At 39.8% G+C, this 21,530-nt stretch overlaps 1 protein-coding gene across 1 annotated transcript; it reads right to left on the reverse strand.

The window, feature by feature from the left end:
- Positions 1 to 208: 208 nt before the first annotated feature.
- ATP6V0D2 (ATPase H+ transporting V0 subunit d2) lies at positions 209 to 20,324 on the reverse strand. The gene is made up of 8 exons (XM_006112982.5): positions 19,970 to 20,324; positions 14,319 to 14,490; positions 12,235 to 12,413; positions 10,835 to 10,914; positions 8,821 to 8,898; positions 4,752 to 4,928; positions 2,555 to 2,632; positions 209 to 2,048 (listed from the first exon to the last, which is right to left on the reverse strand). Exons 1-8 carry the CDS (start codon positions 20,097 to 20,099, stop codon positions 1,887 to 1,889), a joined length of 1,056 nt encoding a protein of 351 aa, XP_006113044.4. The 5' UTR covers positions 20,100 to 20,324; the 3' UTR covers positions 209 to 1,886.
- Positions 20,325 to 21,530: the final 1,206 nt, after the last annotated feature.

The raw sequence follows: 21,530 nt of genomic DNA on the forward strand, positions 1-21,530 counted from the left end.
GGCTAAGACTTTGGCTCTCCCCTGTCTGGGGCCATGGTATTTGGGCATCAGTCCCCCTTCCTAGGGTCATGTAGTAATTTTTGTTGTCAGAAGAAGGTTATGGTACAATAAAGTTTGAGGAAACCCTGAATTAACCCAGAAAGATCAGTCCTGCTTTGCATTCAGGGATTGCATTAAAAAAAAGAGATGAAAAAGACTATGTGTGGAATAGAAAGTGGTTTAATCTAGTTTTTAATTGACAAATTTAGTCCAGATACAAAGCTACTCATGGAAGCAATATTCAACAGCTGTTATTATTTTAACACAAAAAATAATTAAATAAATAAGTTAATACCACTGCATCTATCCATAGACTGACCTAGCAGTTGACCACTGCCTCAATTGGCATCTAATGCCCTGAAATACTTTCCACTCCAAGTTTCTCAGAGAAACTTTGTCACAAAGACTGTTCACTCAGTTTGTACAAGTAGGGAGGATTTGATTATTAGTGCAGACTCATTTACTTTTAGTTCCTGTGTGATGAACCTGTTAATTCTGTCCTCTACGTTTTTCATTCTTCATAAGACTGTAAATAAGCTCCTTAATTCCTATTAGCAAAAGAGTATTGCAAGACTTTAAAAGACATTTTAGTCTTCTTTCTTCCTATATATAATGTAGCTGCAGACTAAGAAGTTTTGGTCATGGAGTAACATAGGAAATATAAATTAGGAAAACATAGCGAAAATAATAATGTAAGCAGGCAATTACATATACCAAAAATGGAATACTGCAAACCCTTTATATGTCAGCATATTGTCTTTTTATAGTAGTAGTAATTTGTTTTCTGATAATTTGTACCAGATAGGGTGGATCAGAGATACCAAATAGACCCAGAGAATTTATTTTAAAAAGTGACTCATTTTTCCTCATTAATCATCAGCTTTTAATAAATTCCTAATATGTTCCTATAGAAAACTGTCAGCTCATATTATTACAAAATAATTTAAAATTGTAGTATTCTTCTGTCCTAGGATTCATGCAGTACATTAACATCTTTACTTTTCTATGAGAGTCATAAGTATCCAAAACAGCATGAGAAATTCTGGTATTTAACTTCTCAGTTACTTTGGAATTTAACAGATGTTTATCTAAGTTGCAGCTTTCCAATGAATTTGTCTTTTTTCCTCTAAAGTTTGAATGGATATAATCATCTTGATTCTTGTATAGTACCTAACAAATGGTATATGAGTGCCGCCCATGATTATAGTCTTTTGACCTTTACACACCACTTGTTCCATGATTCTGGGACTTGAAGTTTAGTGCACACGTCATAGATGAAAGAAAATGGCAGAAAAGTAGCAAGAGGGTTGTCACAAATTTTGTCTGTCTCACTCTTCCCCCAGTTAATCCCTCAGAATCCCTTGTAAGGCAAGCCTTGAAGGAACAGCAACATGAAAAAACCCTTAATTTTCATTTAACTATGGTCTAGATTGAAATGGTAGTTCTGTTGTCATGCACTAAACCATGTCTTTTGGGAAAACTGCTGGTCTTCCAAAGTAAATGCTGTGATGAGATTTCCAAAAACTACTAGTGCAAAACATAGAAATTACACTTATATTGGTGTGGGAGCCAAAGAATAAACAGACAATTATAGTCAATTTTTATTGACCAACTAAATTAACATGGGCACATTTGCGGGGCACAACAGCTACAAATAATTAAATATCTGATAAAAGGAAAAATACTTGTTTCTATTATCTTCTATTGTTCTGCTTCCATTGTGCTAAACAGACAATTGACAATTAAAACATTATTTAAAAAATGGGTAAAAATCTTTAATCTTTTGCTTTTCTTTATATTCACAAATTGTTTCTGTTTATGTACCTTAACATTATAAATTATCTGAATTAGAAAATAGGAATGTAGTTGTTAATTTTGGTTCTATGTCTCTGGGAAATGCATTCTGCAATCCAGACAATATTCCTGCTTTCTTGTTCCTTCAGCTTTATATAAGCGTAGAACACTCCAAAATGGAACTGATTATTAAATGCAAGCACATTCATTTTTACCTAAGGAAAAACATTAAATAGGAATTATTTTTAAAATATTTCATTAAAAAAGAATAGGATTCTAAAGCACTTTACAAACTTAACTAACTATAACCAGAGATTTGCCCACTAAAATCATAATAAAAATGCAGCCATGTCCAGTTTAATTGTAGCAACTTTAACAAATCACTGCAATATTATCCAAGAGTTTAGGGCTGGAAATGAATACTTTCTACTATGGATAATGCAGAGGATATTTCTATAAGTGTTTTATAATTGCTTGAGGTGAAATTTGGCCAGACCATTAGGCTTTACATCTATACCCTGACATTTGTTGTATTTAGAAAATGAAACCTGTTTTGTAACATCCAAACATGTCAGCTATATCAATCCAATGTGTCCTGACATCATATTGGGGCAGTACAGACTCAGAAGAAATAGCACTATCAACTGAATGACCACTACCACTTCCCACCATAGCTAAGTACAATTATAATAGTAATACATTTAGAGGTAGAACATCTTACCTCATATTCGAAAAACGCATCTTCCAATGTCTTTTCGCCAGTACCACTTCCTACCTCTTCAAACAAAGCTTTGTACTCCTAGAAACACAAATCACCACCATTGGGAAATAATCTGTTCACTCATCCTATTTATCAAAGTCAGACAAACCCTCTCTATATTAAGTAACTTTTCTGTATATAAGAACCCATGCAGATTGTACTTGGTTGTTTGGAATGCATGGACCGTGCAAATATGCACGTAAGGAGAAAAATACTACTATTTGCTCTTGTTTTACCACTCCTTTCCCCTCCAGACCTCACAATTTAAAAATGAGAGAACTACAAAGGGTTTGTTTTGCATGAGTATAAATACCCATTTATTTCAGGACTCCTTCAGTGACTTAGAACCACATTTTCAGAAAGGCAGCTTCCAACTTATGAATGCAGATCAAGTAACTAGAGGCACAAAAATCATGCTTGCACTCACAGTACATTTAACAATTACAAAGTATGTGGCCAATTTGTATTTATTTGTGATGCAACTTATGTTACAAAAGGGAGGCTGAACCACAAAATTCACTACAAGGATTGGATAGTTTCCCCCTTTTCTATGTCCCCACATCCCTGCTTGTGTGTGTGTGTGTGTGTGTGTGTGTGTGTGTGTGTGTGTGTGTGTGTGTTTTAAAGGAGGAGGGATGTTGACCCAATGGCACTCATAAGGGATGACAGGAGGTAAAAGGAGAGAAAGCGAGCTCTGTGATATAGTTGTCTCCTCAAGATTCAGGCCATGTGGAAACTCACCTACTGCTGGTTGGTGGTGGTGCTAGGGCTCAGCTCAAGACCGGTCTATCAGCCTCACTCTTCTCTGTGCATGTCTTCTCTACATTAACCTCTTGTGGTGGTTAGATATTTGTGTTCAAAGACTTGTCTTCACTGCTGTGCTAAATCAGTACTGCTGCATCAATGCAGCGGCACCAATTTAGCAGGGCTGGTGAAAATACATTACGTTGACAGGAGAGTATCTCCTATTAATGTAGTGCAGTGTAGTCACTGCTCAAGACTGCTGCAAGTAATATTCGCTTAGTCTCTGTTGCTTCACCCACTTTAAAGAGAATGTTTGTGTGTGCATGTGTTACATGCCTCACCAATGGCAGCGCATCTCAGATAGGAACCATGATGCCAGTGGACAGGAAAGTCCTATGTGACCTGGGACCCTTTTCCTGTAAGTCCCTATGATCTGTAAATTTTGAAGGCTGCAACCTTTCACTTTCATGGCTGCCTAAGCCCCTCTTCCCTGAGGTAACCACTGAGAAGCAAAGGTGCCAGTTAGGGAAGGGCTGTAGGTGCGGACGCAGCCCTGGGCTCCAAGGTTTTCACACTTGCTCAGAGTACTATAGGTTGAGGAACTGGAGCGTCATAACCCAATCACTTTTAAGCAGTGGTCCTGTACTAAATCAGTATGGCTTCTGCCAGAGCAGTCTGGAACATCACTCCTGCTTCATAATCACAATACCAGTGAAATTTATCCCACTCCCACTTCACTGCTCTGTCCAGTTTGAAGGGAAACTGGGCTGAATGATATTGTAGCCCAGCACATGCAGAGTTTGTTTTTGTCCTTTAAAATGCAGGAGAATTCACTATGAACTCAACTGCTGGTGGTGCCAGCTCATGCCCTATGCAGGTAAAAGAAAGGAGAAATTCTCTAGCTGAGGGAGACTTGGGTTCCCTACAAGATGGAGGTGAACAAGTGGGGGCCAGAATACCTTGGAACAAGGGAGAACCCTAGTCCGCCAAGAAATGTCAGATTTGTCTTCCTTGTTACAGTCTATATGCCAGCACCTTCCTTCTTCTCCTTTTGGGTTTCTTTTCTTGTTGTTGTTTGTTCTCAGTCAAAGATTTACTTTTTCCAATAATTAAATTAGATACATTTAGTTGCGTGTGACCTTTGTGGTATGAGAACAGTTTTGCTTGTAGGAAGGTATGAATTGGCCCTACTTTCATTTCTCTATGATGGGCACCTTATACTACACTAATGTAATACAAGAAATTGAGAACAGTAAAGGTATTGAAGACCTTTGATTCAATACACTTTTTTATGTGATTGATTCATGTCTTGGATATTTGACTTCTTTAACATATTTTAATCTTGTATGTGCATCGCTTTTCTTGGAAGTCAAGTTCCTGAAATATTGAAAGATATTTGAAACATCTTACATACCGCATAGTAATCTGCCACACACTTCACTTGTTCATAGTCGTCTGCATTAGCCAGCAGGTGTAAGCCTTCTGGATAAAGTTTTCCACAAGTTGGATATAGTTTCTCTCTGTCGTCCTTACTCAGCTCTGTGCCAAATGAATTAATGGTGATGATAAAGGCACGTCTGTCTGCTTCAAACTTAATTTATAAAAACAAAACAGAAAACAAACTTAGCCTAATTCTGAAAAACAGCATAATAATGAGTGCTAGCATTTAATACCATGAATAGTCCCATTAAAGTCTACTCAAGGACTACTCAAATCAGTAAGTGCTATACTTCGTAAAAGTATTTGCAAGGAGTAGGTCCTGTGATTTTTTGATATTACGTACTCGAAAGAGAAATTAAAGAAAGTTAAGCTTTCATTCTATGGCTCTTGCACTGACATTTCATCCCAACCATTGCTCCACTCCCTCGTTTCCCAACTTCTTGCTTCTCAAAAATTTTAATTGTGCCGACTAATAGGAAATCTTTTTCCAACTCTGTTGTGGATTTAAGTAACATTACTCAAAACATTAAAAAGGAAAAGGAGATAAAAAGCAGATTACATTTATTTCACTTACTTCAGGGTGCTGGCAAGCTGCTATTGAGATTAAAGGCGAAATGGAAAAGTTTAAAAATAGTTGCTGAATCTGTATACTTAAAACAACGGATAAGGATGTGGCAAAGGTGAACTAAGACATTTTGTCTGCCAAGTTCAGGCCTTCGGGTTTCTGTGTTTTTTCCACACTAAATGATTGCTAACACCTAGAGAAGAGAACTGTATTTCTTCTGATGGATTTAGATATCAGTGATATCTATCACGGCAGGGGAAATGGAGGAAAATTAATGCCAATGTATAGCCTATGTTTTGTTCTTCTGCACAGAAGAAAATTTCACTTATCACATATTTTAAAGATAGATGAAAGTTAAAATGATCTTTAAATTTATCAATTATTTTACAGACATGACACCTAAAATAGTTTTTTCCTTTTAACAGTGTACCTTTTTAAAAACAGTAATGAATCAGCAAATTACTGAGGTTTGCTTCAGAATTATCTGTATCAAAATACAGCAAGAGCAGAATTTAGGCACAGTGTGCAGTGCTTCCAAGTATGTGAACTTTCAGAATGCTTTGGTAAGCAGAGAATTACAGTTTTCTATTGAGCAATATAACTTGTTTGCATTTTAGTAGTTGCAACATTGTTTTGCAAATTTAGAACAGATTCACATTCCTAGATCTTGAGTGTATGGCCTAGAACAAGTTGTAACAGTGATTTGATTGCCCTTTGGCACTGGCTTCAGCATGCAGAAAGAGAATAAACAGCAAGGAAATTATTAGAAAATAAGTATGCATGAAAATATTTCTGGTTAATAAGTAATAGAGCCAAATCCTACTTGCTTTACAAATGTGAGCAGGTACATCAATCCCAGTGGGTCTACTTTCATGAGTAGAGAGAGCAGGAGTATTTCACCTATAACACTGGTCACCAACCAGTAGAGCAGATCTACTGGTAGATTTTGGAGCCTCTGACAGGTGATCCTAACTGGTTTGGCCAAGAGGCTATCAAGAGCCAGCACTTCAGCTGCCCCTCCCCCCACTGCTGTACAGCTCCTGCCCTTTGCCTTGGAGCTGTCCTCAGGAGCCTCCTGCTTGCTGTGCAGGGCAGGGGAGGAAAAAGAGGGGCACTGATATCAAGGTGCCCCCTCTCCCACCCTGTATCCTATCTCCACAGAGCAAAGGGGGGGGGGCACAACAGGACTTTGGAGGGAGTTTGTTGGCTGCTTTTGGGAGTGGTGCTGTGCTGGGGGCGGGGAGGGGGGGAGGGTGAGCCTACCTAGCCCCACTGCACCACCACCTAAGAGCCACCTGAGGTAAGCAGGGCTCAGCTGGAGCCCACATCCCAAAACCCTACCCCAGTCATGAGCCCTCCCCTACAGCCCAAGCCCCTGCCTTAGCCCCCAAAACCCCTGCATCCAAATGCCCTCCCAGAGCCCTTACCTAGAACCCCCTCCTGTACCCAAACTGCCTGTCCCAAGCTCAGCTCAGAGCCCCTCTCACACTCCAAATCTCTTAAGCAAAGACCACACCAACCTTCTGCTCTAGCCTGGTGAAAGTGAGGGAAGATGGAGTGAGCAGGGGGAGGCGCCTCAGAGAAGGGGCATAAAGGATGTGTGGCAGGGTATTTGGGTGTGAGGTAGATCTTGGATTGCACTTAAATTCAGAAAGTGATTTTGAGCTTAAAAAGGTTGGAGACGACTGACCTATAATGTCTATTTAGGATGACTTTTAGCTGTTATATCTGTACTATTTTGAGGACAATGCACATTTTAATGATATTTTAAGATAACTTTTAATTTTGGAGCAAAATGCAGGACAATGTAGCACTTTAAAGACTAACAAGATGGTTTATTAGATGATGAGCTTTCGTGGGCCAGACCCACTTCCTCAGATCAAATAGTGGAAGAAAGTAGTCACAACCATATATACCAAAGGATACAATTAAAAAAAATGAACAAATATGAAAAGGACAAATCACATTGCAGAACAGAAGGGGGATGCGGGGGGGGGGGGGGGGGAGGGGGAGGAAGGAAGGTAAGTGTCTGTGAATTGCTGATATTAAAGGTAGGGAGAGTGGGATGTTTGTGAGTTAATGGTATTACAGGTGATAATTGGGGACAGTTTCCCCAATTATCACCTGTAATACCATTAACTCACAAACATCCCACTCTCCCTACCTTTAATATCAGCAATTCACAGACACTTACCTTCCTTCCTCCCCCTCCCCCCCCCCCCCCCCCCCGCATCCCCCTTCTGTTCTGCAATGTGATTTGTCCTTTTCATATTTGTTCTTTTTTTTAATTGTATCCTTTGGTATATATGGTTGTGACTACTTTCTTCCACTATTTGATCTGAGGAAGTGGGTCTGGCCCACGAAAGCTCATCATCTAATAAACCATCTTGTTAGTCTTTAAAGTGCTACATTGTCCTGCATTTTGCTTCAACTACCCCAGACTAACACGGCTACATTTCTATCACTATTTTAATTTTGGGAATGAATATGTGGAAATGGTCCTATTGACTGCAGGATGGCTGCATTCTTGAGTAAGGTTTGAAGGATCAGACTTGAGCATATCCGTATGAAAGTACAATACAGCATAAATGCTATTTCTTCTTTATCTGTTGATTAATTGAATTTCTTTATTAGCCGTCTTTATAAAAAAGAGACTTTTCAGCACGTCCTTAGATCAATTTAATGTTACAGAGGGAGAAATCCTTCTATAAAGAACTCTACACTCATAGCCAACTGATCTATGGGGAATTTTTAAAAATGCTTAGCTTTGACATACCTTGTTCCCACTGAACTCATTGGTAAAACTACCATTGACTTCAGCTAAAGCTGATTGGTAATTTTGTCTGAATTATTTTCTCATGGAAAATGCTTTTTCTGCAAAATGGAAACTTTCTAGGACAACAAGAATGATTAAATGTCTAGAGAACATGACCTATGAAGGAAGGCTGAAAGAATTGGGTTTGTTTAGTTTAGAAAAGAGAAGATTGAGGAGGGACATGATAGCAGTTTTCAGGTATCTAAAAGGGTGTCATAAGGAGGAGGGAGAAAACTTGTTCATCTTGGCCTCTGAGTACAGAACAAGAAGCAATGAGCTTAAACTGCAGCAAGGGAGGTTTAGGTTGGACGTTAGGAAAAACTTCCTAACTGTCAGGGTGGTTAAACACTGGAATAAATTGCCCAGGGAGGTTGTGGAATCTTCATTTCTGGAGATATTTAAGAGTAGGTTAGATAAATGTTTATCAAGGATGGCCTAGACAGTACTTGGTCCTGCCAGGGGACTGGACTCGATGGCCTCTCAAGGTCCCTTCCAGTCCTAGTATTCTATGATTCTAACCAATTGTCACTCAGAGAAAAGTTGAGCGTCAGGCAAAGTAGTTTCACTAAATAGGGAAAGAAGAAGCAGGAAAAGCACTTGAAGTAATTAAGCTAGAAACGCCTCATGGAATACTCAAATGCTTAAGGACAGTGCTCTTCTTACCTCAAGAACAGGGCACATTATTTCTGCTGTGGTACCTCCTTGTTTTTCACAGAACTTATAGAAAGCCTCGAGATAAGACTAAACGAAGGAGAAAAAGATAAATTTTATATAGAACTTCTTTAAGGCCCCAGGCCAGCAAATAATTAAGTATGTGGGTACTCCAGCTGAATTTGATGGGTAAGATAAGTATGTACTTAAATGATTTACTAGATTGAACTTGGAAAATTAAAGTGTCTTCCTCTTAAAATGTTAATACAATAAAACTTAAATTGTCCGGCACCCAATTGTCCAGCGCTCCCAATAGTCTGGCATCAAAATGGCAAGTGCCCCTGACAGAACTGGGACGGAACCCGGAACTGCTTAGGTCAGCCGCTCTCACGTGGGTTACAGCAGGGAGGGAAGGTGTTTGGCTCTGGGGAAGGAGAGAAGGGGAAGGGGGATTGTGTTACACACGGCGTCCCTGCCAGCTCACTGAAAAGCTGGCCGCTCAGTGCACGTGCCCCAGCGCCTGGAGGGAGACGTGCGGCTGTACCAGGACCTGAGCATAAGGTGGGAGGTGGGGGATGGAGTGGGATCAGGTTACAGCAACGAGGAGAAGTGTTTGGCTCTGAGGAAGGGGAAGGGGAGGGGGATTGGGTTACACACGGCATCCCAGCCAGCTCATTGAAAAGCCGGCCGCTCAGCGCATGTGTCCCAGTGCCAGGAGGGAGATGCGCATCTGTACTGGTAGCTCCGGGACCCAAGCATAAGATTGGGGATTGGGTTGGGAGTATGCAGTACCTCCTGCTACTCTGGCATATCCGATAATCCGGCACCACCTCGGTCCCAAAAGTGCCGGATTATCGGAAGTCTACTGTAACATCTAAAGTAGGGGTGGGCAAACTTTTTGGCCTGAAAGCCTCATCTTGGTAAGGAAATTATATAGAAAGCCACTCCATCACTTGTCCCATTCAGCTGCAGCTGGAGAATGGGATTGGCGACTTGCCTTGTTCCTCTCACCTGCCTGGTGTTCCTGATGGGGAGTGAAATCCAGGCACAGGGGCTTTCAGGCCCTCAACCCTGCTCCCTAGTGGAGTGCTGAAGCACGGCAAACTCTTGCTCCCTGGCAGGAACAGTAGAGCACAACAATCCCACAACCCCATTACCAGCTGGGCAATGGAATTGAAGGGCCAAATTAAAAGCAAATAATTAGCTTACACCTGCAGCATTTTCACTAATGAGATTTTGAAATATAGAACATGGTGATAGTTCTCAAATTGTAGGGGTTTGATCATATTTGTGCAGGGCCAGCCCACAACATTTTGGCACCTGAGGTGGGGAGCTCAAATTACGCCTCCATGGCCCCCCCCTTGCTTGGACCAAAACTTCGAAAGGTCTCATTTCTGCCTTATTCCTGATCTACCCCTCACGGCACTCCACCATCTCTGTGCATCTGGAGCAGAGAGAATACATATGAACCAGCAGCAGACGCAATTTTCTACACTCTGGCCGTGTCCAGACTCAGGGGTTTTTTCGGGAAAAGTAGCCTTTTCCCGAAAAAACTTCCCCTGCGTCCAGACTCAAGCCGCGTTCTTTCGAAATTATTTCGAAAGAACGCGGCTTTTCTTTCGATGGCGGTAAACCTCGTTTCACGAGGAAGAACGCCTTCCTTCGAAAGCTCCTCTTTCGAAGGAAGGCGTTCTTCAATGTAAAGAGGCCGTCTTCGAAAGAGAGCATCCAGACTCGCTGGGTGCTCTCTTTCGAAAAAGCGGATTTTTCTTTCGAAAGATCCGCCTGCAGTCTAGACGCGATCTTTCGAAAGATGCTCTTTCGAAAGATGCTTTCGAAAGAGCATCTTTCGAAAGAAGCCTGCAGTCTAGACATAGCCTCTGGGTCCTAGTGGCACCTTCTCCCCACAGTCTGGCACCTGAGGTGGCCACCTCAGTTCGCCTCATGGTAAGGCCAGCTCTGTATTTGTGTAATTTTTTTCACTTTTATAGGAAGTTCACGGTAGAGCATTCCAAGAAGCATTTACCTTGTATAGCTTGTTGCGCATTATTTCAATGTTCATTTCATCCAAGTCATTTTCAGACAAGCAGTCTTGAAAGAAAGGTGCTGAAAACAGAGTTTAAGTTACAGAATAAATTCATATGGAGATATGAGTATCTCTGACAAGTAGCAATCTACCAGCTGTGTGTCACAATCAAGGAAGTGTGGTTTCTGTTATACAAGAAAGTGTAATTTGAGGAGGAATAGGGAGGAGAAACAGGAAGGTAAATATGTGAAATCCTCTTAATTGTTTTCTTTATACTGGGATTCTGCTGCAAGGGGAATCAATTCATCTGTCAATACCCAAATCTCCAGAGAACATCAAATGGGGATTGCTAATTAAGGCTCTAGCCTACTCCCTGGCACAAGTAGTTAGGCTGGGCTTTAGGGAGTTTACAGAGGCTGAAGTAGTGAACAATCTTTCTTTTAAAGTCATGGAGCTGCTTTGTGGCCCAGTTGGTGGTGTAGCCTCCTTAGCCATACCCCTTCAGTATGTTTTTGTACATGGGGAAGGAATAGAGGATCCACATAACAAAGGATCCTTCAGCCCCAATCTTTCTCTAGTCCTAGCCGGGCACCCACCACCAGCTTCTCCAGGGCTGGAACTGGCAGGGGCAGAGCAGGTAGCTCTAGCTCCTTTACACGGTGAATGCCTGCATAATTGGGCACAACACAGTGCAGAGCATGAACACCAAATTGTATCACTTTGCTCAATTAAATAACTTGCTCAATGTGTGTAACTAGCGAAGCTATGCTGGTTGTTCACCATATTCCTTTGCTTGTACAGTGTATCCACAATCTTATCCCTTGGTCTGTTTTATCTTTTGATTATAAACCATTCAAGGCACAGCTTGGCTTTTTCTCTGTTTGTACTGTGTCCAGCACAATGGGTTTCCACACCTTACTGGGCTTTTGGGCAATACAATAAAATAAATATTTAATAATAATTGCTTCCATTACCCGGAACCTTGGCACCTAAAGAAAAATAGGCCGGATTTTCTCCTAAATGGTTCAGTTATGGAAACAGCTGTTTGTAGATGTTTACAGTAGACCTTGAAATAAGAATTCAATCATTATCAGAGTCATTTGATATTTCTGAAAGTAAGCTACAAAAAATCTAATCTAGTGTAGCATGTTTTCTCTATGTGATTGCTCTGCAGGTTAAATAAAAATTGGTAATCAACCAGTGTTTTGTTGAAAGCTCAGAACACCACTTCAAAATTGCATCCTGTTCTGCAATTCTCTTGCCAATTACTCATAGGTTAAATAATCAAATAATATTAAATGTATTCAAACAACTGCTGATATGATCGGAAATGAAATTATCAGGAATATGTGAAGAGGAGCATATGTGTAGAAAAAAGAGAAATCATTACATTTTCATACCTAATGGTGTGTCAACCAAAATTGCATTGAATAGTTCAGCAGGGTTTGGGGCAATGCTGACTGCTTCCATTTGCTCAAAACTACCCAATGGATGGCACTTGGGAACAAGTTCAGCTATGGGTCTCTGATGCAGTGTACCAGTTATCAACAGAATCACGTTGTCAATCATATAGCTGTATCTGAGTTTGGAGAAAAAAGTTACAAAATTTCTTATTAGGAAAGTTTGCCTTAGAAAAATTGAGAAACAGAGCATATAAAAGTAAACCTAAACCACCAAAATACTTGCTCTGTTTTCAGCTATTCAGACACCAACATCCCACAAACAGAAAAATAACTGCTAGATAACATTCATTTTGAACGCTGGTGTTGCTTAGACATTTAAATGCTTTTGGACTTACTTGTTTCTTTAGAACAAGTATAAATGCAAGGAAAGTGTTTTTATGCAGCACTGCAGCCTTAGGATGTGGTTTTGTTTTAAGATCTACCCATACATTATACCAATAGTACATCTGCTGAATTAGAAGCTGCTGCAGTTTGGGGATATTGCTGTTTCCTATGAGGAACGTTAGGATAACGGCAACTATTGAAAGTGACTATATTCAGAGTTCCTTTTGTGATGGAGTTGTACTTTTAAGTGTGTTATTATGACTGGTGGACTCTATGATTATAGAATTTGGGTGGATGACCTTGGCCTCCTGCAGATCACTCAGTATCCTTCAGACCAGCCACATGGCTATTTGGGATTCTCACAGAGATTTCTTCCCTCTTACCAGCCTTCTGTGGGTTTTACTACAAGAGTGAATGGACAGCATGTTGCAAAATGGTGAAATTAAAAAAGGAATATTTTTTTTAATCAAATTCTGTGAAACAAAAATTGTGAATTTTGCAGTTTTAGTGCTTAGCTGTCCTAGTGTAGTCTTGCAAAATCATTGGCTACATCTAGACTGGCATGATTTTCCGCAAATGCTTTTAACGGAAAAGTTTTCCGTTAAAAGCATTTGCAGAAAAGAGCGTCTAGATTGGCACGGACGCTTTTCCGCAAAAGTCCCTGCCAATCTAGATGCACTTTTGTGCAAAAAAGCCCCGATCGCCATTTTCGCAATCGGGGCTTTTTTGCGCAAAACAAATCTGAGCTGTCTACACTGGCTCTTTTGCGCAAAAGCTTTGCCCAAATGGGAGCAGCATAGCATTTCCACAAGAAGCACTGATTTCAGACAGTAGGAAGTCAGTGTTCTTGAGGAAATTCAAGCAGCCAGTGTAGACAGCTGGCAAGTTTTTCTGCAAAAGCAGCTGCTTTTGCGGAAAAACTTGCCAGTCTAGAAGCAGCCACTATGTTTATTAGTTCATGCACAAAATTAACTCAGCCATCTTTATGATAATAAATAAAATATAATGATACTTTACTTTTGTGCCAGGAAAAAATTACTACCCCAAACTAATCTGGGAAGTTAATTCTTGCAAGTTTGTAACAATTTATTAAAAGGTAAGATAAGAAGGAACATATACTAAAGTACTTACGACTGAGAAAAGGAGATTTTCTAAAACACCCAAACCAAAATATATCAGGTCTATATTTTCTCAGTAATGTGTTGTTAAAGTCAAGACCAGATCAAATAGGACTTAGACTTTTCAAATATAAAGAATTTAACATAGAAATTCATATTTAGACTGCTATCTTGAAGCAAGATGCAGAGTTTGCTATATATATGGAAATATAGAATATGTATTCTGCACTAGAACTCCTACCCCTTCATATCATGAGTTTCTTCATCTTGCCCCAGAAAATCCAAACCCTAATTTAAAAACAGCGATATAATTAGAAAAATGTAAATCCTTCTTCCCCATCTCACCTCCTCCACTCCAAACAAGGAATATAACTTTGAAAGTGTTCATCCATGATGTAACAAATAAGAATAGATTTTAATGCAGGTTTCCAAACACTGAGTTACACATCTTTAAAATGATACAATATTTTTTAAAAATCACTCATTGACCAGCTGTGTGTAAATTGCAACAACACAAAATTTACCTTGACTTACTTTGAATAATTTGGCAATTGAAATGAACAAGGTAACCTAACTTACGTGATGAAGTTCAGAAATGTGGCAAGGGGTTCAAAGGCATGGTTTCTAAAGTAGTGAAATTCTGAGAGTAATTTGGCTTTCAGTTTATCATCAATGGTGGAAACGGTGAGAGGGCCAGTTTCATTGGCCAAGAAATTGCCATAGTCTGTGGTCTGTAGATGTAACTTCAAGTCTACAAAAAGAGTCAGAAGATGCCATGAGGATAAACTGTCACAATGCCAGGAGCAGAACCAACTAGAATAACTTTGCATTTATAGTTTTTTACCCTATATTTCTATATTAAGATGATCATCTTCTAGTGAAGTCAGAGTGAGTTTTGCCATTATCTTCACTTAGGACAAGTGCAGGGCTAGTACAAATTTGCACCTTCTTTTCCTAACCAGGCTTTTTTAAATACCATAGGAGATGACCAATTGTGAGTCATTCCTCAGATGTTGTATTAGGGCAGGGCTGCTTTAATCTCCATAGAGTCTTACCAGTGATACTTCAGTGGCAATGGACTGAAATAGCACATTCTCCCATCCACCTTCTCAGAACAGCCACCAGATTGAGTTCATTTACAGTAATCACATTCAACATACCCCCTTTGTCAAACAAACTCATTCTAGTTACTACCTGTGCATCTACCAGTGTATTTCTAGGTCTTCCTGCACCAGACTGAATGCAGCCAGTAAAAACTAATCCTTATGAAGGAAATCCATGTTAAACAAGTCTTACAGAGTTAAACACAAGATTCTGTTGACAAAACATTGTAAAGGTTATGTCCTTTTAAGCACATAGTCTATAGTCAGTGGAGTCAGAAAACTGAAGATTGCTGCAGTACAGATTTATTTTCTAATTGAAAATATACTTACTTAATCCTAGCACGAGGAAAAATATTTGTCTATTTATCATGCTCATAATTATATCTAAAATCAAGTCTATATAGATAAATATTTTTGTACTCACCAATATTTTGTATCACAGCTATATTTTCTAAAAGTTATAATTTTGCCTTTTTTTCCCCTTTCTTAATGTATTGAACTAACATGTAAGGATTAGAATACTTTACTATGTCATCAGAGAGGAACAAGACTCAAGCTTCTTGTGACCTTTTTCCAACTGCCTCATTTGCCTTGATTTACTCCACATAAATGCATTCTGAGCAGCTTGATACAGCTGCTCATAAGGGGTCTTCCTTTGGAGCTGAGGTGGCTGGTCAACCTATACAGCATAACCCAGACACCAATCTCTTAAGTCTCAAACTCTGCATAGAGCTATCACTATATTTCACTGATAGGATCATCAGAATAGGCATTGTATCAGCAGTGTTGTTGTAGCCATGTGAGTCCCAGGATACTACAGAGGCAAGGTGAATGAGATAATATCTTTTATTGGACCAATTTCTGTTGATGAGAGAGACAAGTTTTGAGATTACACAGAGCTCTTGAGGTCTGAGAAACTAACAAATGCCACTGCTAAATATAAAGTTAGAACAAATTCTTTAGCATAAGTAATTAACACAAATTTCAAGAGACCATACAAAGTGAAGTGGCCTGTTAATACTCCATCTGTTATATCAAGGAAAAGGCATGGTGGAAAGCTGCTGGGGGAGTTGTTAGTTGGTTAAAGATTGCTGCAATAAACCATGAATCATCTTTATTTAGTCCATGATTTTTAGTGTCTAGCAAAGTTATGAATGTAAACTCCCAGGCTTGTCTTTTGAAAGTGTTGTGCAGGTTTCCTTTGAGGATCAGGACTGATAGGTAAGATATAGTCATTGCTTTCTTCCATGTGTTCATCCACAGTGATAGGTGGTTTGGCTATATCTAGATTACTGATAGCGGCACAGTTGTAACACTGCCGGTAAAGCACTGTAAAGTCTTCCCTGTAGCTGCTCTATGCCAACAGGAGAGCTCTCCTATCTGCCTAATTAAATCCAATGGAAGATTAGTCACTGGACCAAAGGGTCCCATGCCCATGTGCTGCAGAAAAATAGGTGAACCTGCACCCTGACCTACTCTACCTGGCACTGCTGCTGGGAAGCACAGTTTGGGTGTGGGAGCTTTCCCCACCCTGCTTACCCAGTGCTCCTCCTGGGGATATGGGAAGCTCTCATGCCCCAACCCTGCTCCCTGCAGCAGGAGTCCTGGGAAGCAGAAGCCCCTACTACGCCCTGCCCCTGCTCCCTGGCAGAGGGGGAAATGCAAGTGGAATGGGTGGGGAAGGGCTACCATTTGCACTGGCCCAGGGCCCCACAATATAGTAATCCACCTCTGATTAAATCATCCCAATGAGTGGCGTTGGTGGGAGAGCATTTCCTGCCAACATAGTACTATCCACACCAACACTTCTGCCAGTGAAACTTATGTCAGCCAGAGGTGGTGGTGAGGCAGGGGTTTCCACACCTATACTGACCAAACTTTTACTGATAACAGTGCCATTGTAGACTTAGCCTTTAACTTTTATCATCTTCCTGTGAGAGTTCATTTGAGAGTGTAATGCTTGTTTTTGTTTCACTCTATAATTGCTATTGGGGCATTTGGTGCACTGGTTGAGATACATCACATGTTGTGATAGGGATGTTTAAGACCCCAGGATCTTCAAAGACATATTGTAGGGGTGTAGCAATGCAGCCATGTCTTTGGGTTTTGCAGCTACTGAAGGGCTTGGTGCTACTTTGAGATATGTCTGATCTGGGGGCAGCTTGCTTCTGATGATGAGCTTGGAAAAGTAGGGGAGTTGTATGAAGGCCAGTAAAAGGGGTCAGGAAATACTTTTTCAGATGAGGTCTCTGTCAAATAATGGCTGTAGATGCGTATGTATTGAGTTAACTGAAAACAGAAATTCTACCTGTGACCAGATTGTAGCATCTGCCCTATCACCCAGAGAACATGCAAATAGTGCAAATAGATAGCCCTATCACCTACTACGAATGCAAATAGTGATCCCTTCGGAGAAGCACATTAATAACATTAGATGAAAAATTCAATAGTTCATTCAATCCCCCAGAAGTCAACACTTGACCCTAAGGAGATCTCCATTATTTTCTAGTCTCCAGTCTCCAGTTCCTTAGCAAAATAACAGTCCCACACCCTTTTCAATAACTTTGGGTGTGTCTAGACTACAGGGTTTTGTCAACAAAAGTGGACTTTTGTCAACAAAACTATACCTGCATCTACACTACCGCTGAGTTCTGTCGACAGTAAGTTGACAGAACGCGGCAGTTTTGTTGACGGCAGTAAACCTCATTCTAAGAGGAATAATGCCTTTTGTCGACAGAGTTCTGTCGACAAAAGGCGCTATTGCATCCACACTGTTTTTTTTCTAGACCAGGAGTTCCCAACCTTTTTCGGTCCCCGTAACCCCTTGGCTTTTAGTAAACCTTCCCGTACCCCCTATTCACTATGAAAGGAAATAAATTCTGGACTCTAGAATCCACAACTCCTTTCACTAACACTACTACTTTTGGAATATTTCAATTAGGATAATCTAGTTATTTACCAAATATTCCCCATACCCCCTTGACAAGCTTCTCGTACCCCTTGGGGGTACACGTACCCCAGGTTGGGAACCTCTGGTTTAGACTCTCTGTCGAAAAAGCGGCTTGCTTTGTCGACAGAACTGGATGTAGTCTAGACGCTCTTTGTCGACACAGGCTTTGTCAACAGTATCTGTCGACAAAGCCTCTGTCAACAAAAGCCTGTAGTCTAGACGTACCCTTTGTGACCTTCCCACTACTCCTTTATGGGTCAGAACCCCTAAATTTATAACTTAATGTAATTTCAGATTTAAATAACTGAAATGAAATTTATTATTTTAAAAATCCTGTGATCATGAAATTGATGAAAATGAACCATGAATTTGGTAGGGTCCTACACATAGTGCATGTAAATAGTGATGTGTGTAATTTTGATGCTCTTTCAGTTTTTGGTTGTCAGTGTTAAATTTGTGGGAGATGAGGGAATCTGGTATTACTTTAAAAAAATTGCCAAATGCTTCAAAGGAAGGAAATCCTGAACAGTTAAATGGACAGAGAACAATTACACAAAAGTTCATGACAGAATAGCAGTTGCTACAGGCTGCTGCTCTAATGTGTGTGGATTCTAAAATAGAGTTAAGATCAGGGAACAAGATTAAGAAAACTCATTAGAGTTAATTTATACTGCAAAGCTCATTTAGAGAAGGATCTTGGTATCTTACAATTATCTGTCAGTAAAATACCATGCACTCATTCAGTACTGCAGAAATAACAATAAGATAATTTAGTTCAAAACTTTTGAAAGGCAGATACATTTTTGAACAATGGTTTTCTCTCTAACAATATCTTAATTTTTAAATGAACTATCTATCATGTAGTTTATTTCTCCAGAACATGATTAACCATTTTTTTCCTTGAATGATCACTCTTTGGAAAGATTGGGTATTTTTTTAAAGATTGGATAGATGGTGAAAAATACCTTATTTTTCAAAGTGAGGTATTTCTTCACTCTTTAAAAAAACAGCCAAGGAGCTAATTTATGCTCTCAGAAAACTCAGGAAACATCACTTGTTTGCCTACTGGAAAGTGAAGAAAAGATAAAGGAAGAAAGAGCACTGGGTTTAATAATTCATTGAGCAGGAGATATTTGACTCATGGAAATAGCTGCAGTAGGAATGTCTGGAGAACTGGCAAGGTTCTTAGGCCATAATTCCTAATACAAAAGAAGTTACAGGACAGGAACTAGTCATGCTCATATTTCCAGACTATTATAAGGTCCACTACCCAAGCCTTGTAAGAAGAGAGAGAGGAGCATTTGTGTGGGCAAGTCTCAGCTTCCTCATCCCTTCTACTGATTCTGCTACCATCACTGCAGAAGCAAAGATGCTAATGTTTGAGGCGCAATGAACTGGCATTTCTATTATGCTGATAATTTTACCTAATGCAATTCCAAACTGTAAAAACAAATTGGTTAAATAAGTGTAGTTTTTACTCTTAGATACAGGAGAACATCGTTTATTTCATTTGTTTCGTTTCATTGTTCATTTATTTGCTAAAGAAGTTTTCTGTTTGTAATTTATTTTTTTAGAAATGCCTGGAGAGGGATCATCTGCTTATCTATTTTCACAGGTCGGCATGAGCTAGCCTGTGGCCAGAAAAGCTGTTTTGGAAACAACTGCCTGTTCTCGTCTCTGGAACAAAGTCACCTTCACAAAAGCCTTTATTTGTTTAAAAGTAATGCAACTTTATCTCCCTAAAGCCCAAATTTTCCCCCTTTTAAATGGAAAGTCTCTTAATGATCTAAAAATTATTCAATAACACAATTCTATAATCAGAACCTTTATGGAAAAATCCAATGGATACCTTACCAAATGGTAAGCTTTTTCTAGGTTTTTGTGAACTATATGATACATATTTATATAATTCTGTATAGCATGGTGAGAATGCACAAGTAAGGTATCAGTCTCTGAAATTCTCATCCTAAAGATTTTTGGAGTAACTTCTATAGAACCATATTGACTTCACTTCTATTAAATTCCCTAGGACTTTTCCAAAAGGGAAAAACAAGATTACTATTTGCTGACAATAACGTCCATTATTGTCTGTCTTTTTCTGACCTTTCTCTTTTTTAACTTTTATCAGTCATCTAGCCAACAATATTTCTCTCAATAAGGAAAACTAACAGACTCACCTTCCAGTGTTTCACATTGCACTAGGTTGATGTAGTCCGCATTCGTCAAGATCCCAGATTTAAAACCTCGGACCAGCCCCTCCAGGTAGCCATGGTCCACATTGAAGTAAAACTCTGAGTACCCTGGCATGGAGAACAAGAGGGTTTAATTTCTGTGCTGTTCTGTAGAAGTGACAGCATTGAGTCTTGTGCTTCTCTTTTGACAGTGATGACCAGTAGTCACTAATTTCCAGTCAGCTTGTGGTTGTGGTTTTACTGGCTTGTTTCTTCCTGTTTATTGCTCCCAGCAGAGTTTGGCTGCACTTTGCTTGATGCTTACAAAATACCAGCTAATCAGCCAGACAACAAATTTGTCCTTTCTGTCAGAATCAAAGACTGGACCTGCTGTGGGCTAAGGAAAAAGAGAAGAGGGGGGAAAGGATTTAACCACTGTTTAAATAAAATGATTTGGACCTCAACTTATAAAATACAATCAAGCTTGACTTAGATTTTTATGCTTCTCGACTATATTAGGGTCAGGTTTTTTTAGGTCATCTCTGATCACATATTAACAATGCTTGTACTAAGTTGCCTGAGTTCAGATGCTGCAAGGACCATTCAAAAAATCATATAATTTTAAATATGTGTTTTTACAAAAGAAGGAATTATCTTTTGCACTCCAGTAAAGAGAGTAATGTGTAAAAAATGAAAGATTACTATTCAGATGTCCTACCTCATCTTGAGGTATGATGGGATATACAAAGCCTGCACTGGTGAGGAAAGGGTTAAGGACATACTTTGAGCTTAATCAGTCTATCCCTGCTACACCTGCCCTAGGTGTCAAGCTTGGAGAGAGGAGTTAAAAGGGAAGAATACAATTCATTTGGGGGCTGACTTTGAAGAAGATCAGATCTCCAGCTCTCACTCTAAGAAAAGCTTGGGTGGGTTCAGGAAATGCTTGGGAGACTGCTGATTTCCAGAGTTTCCCTAAAGGAAGTAAGGCCTGGCATGAGATTGTCTTTTACCAGTGCCTGGCTTGTTCATTTGTAATAAGACTGTGACAACTAGATGAACACTATGGGCAGGGCTCGACAAACCGGGTGAGTAGATCTCAGCTGGTTGTTCCATGCACCCCATTCACCGGTACTGCGTGCATACACAGTGCCGGTCTGGTACATGCACGGTGCGGGCTAGTGAGTAGCTCTTGCCGCAGTTCTTCGAGCCTTGACTACGGGTATGTCTACATTTGTATCCCTATTTTGAGATAGGGATGCAAATGTAGTGTACCAAAATTGCTAATGAAACCCGGGATATAAATATCCCACACTTAATTAGCATAATCGTGTCTGGCCGCCATTTTGAAATCGCATTATTGCAAAATAAAACGCCCTGTTTAGCAGCGTTATTTTGAGAGAAAACCCTTCTCTCAAAATAACTGTTAAACCTCATTGTATGAGGAGAAGCAGTGATATCAAGAAAACGGTTTTCTCCTGAAATAACTCAGCTACACAGGGCATTTTATTTTGCAATAATGCGATTTCAAAATGGTGGCCGGACGCGATTATGCTAATTAAGCACAGGA

Source organism: Pelodiscus sinensis, chromosome 2, assembly GCF_052426305.1.
Source record: "Pelodiscus sinensis isolate ZL-2025 chromosome 2, ASM5242630v1, whole genome shotgun sequence".
NCBI lineage: Eukaryota > Metazoa > Chordata > Testudines > Trionychidae > Pelodiscus > Pelodiscus sinensis.

Bases quoted from the DNA above. Each gene is read 5' to 3' on its own strand.
- ATP6V0D2 (XM_006112982.5), bottom strand. From the start codon at position 20,099: ATGCCAGGGTACTCAGAGTTTTACTTCAATGTGGACCATGGCTACCTG. The intron at 14,491-19,969 runs GTGAGTCTGTTA...CTCTTTTTGTAG, and splicing joins GCAATGTGAAACACTGGAAG to ACTTGAAGTTACATCTACAG. The intron at 2,633-4,751 runs GTATGTAAGATG...TTGTGTTTCTAG, and splicing joins GTGTGGCAGATTACTATGCG to GAGTACAAAGCTTTGTTTGA.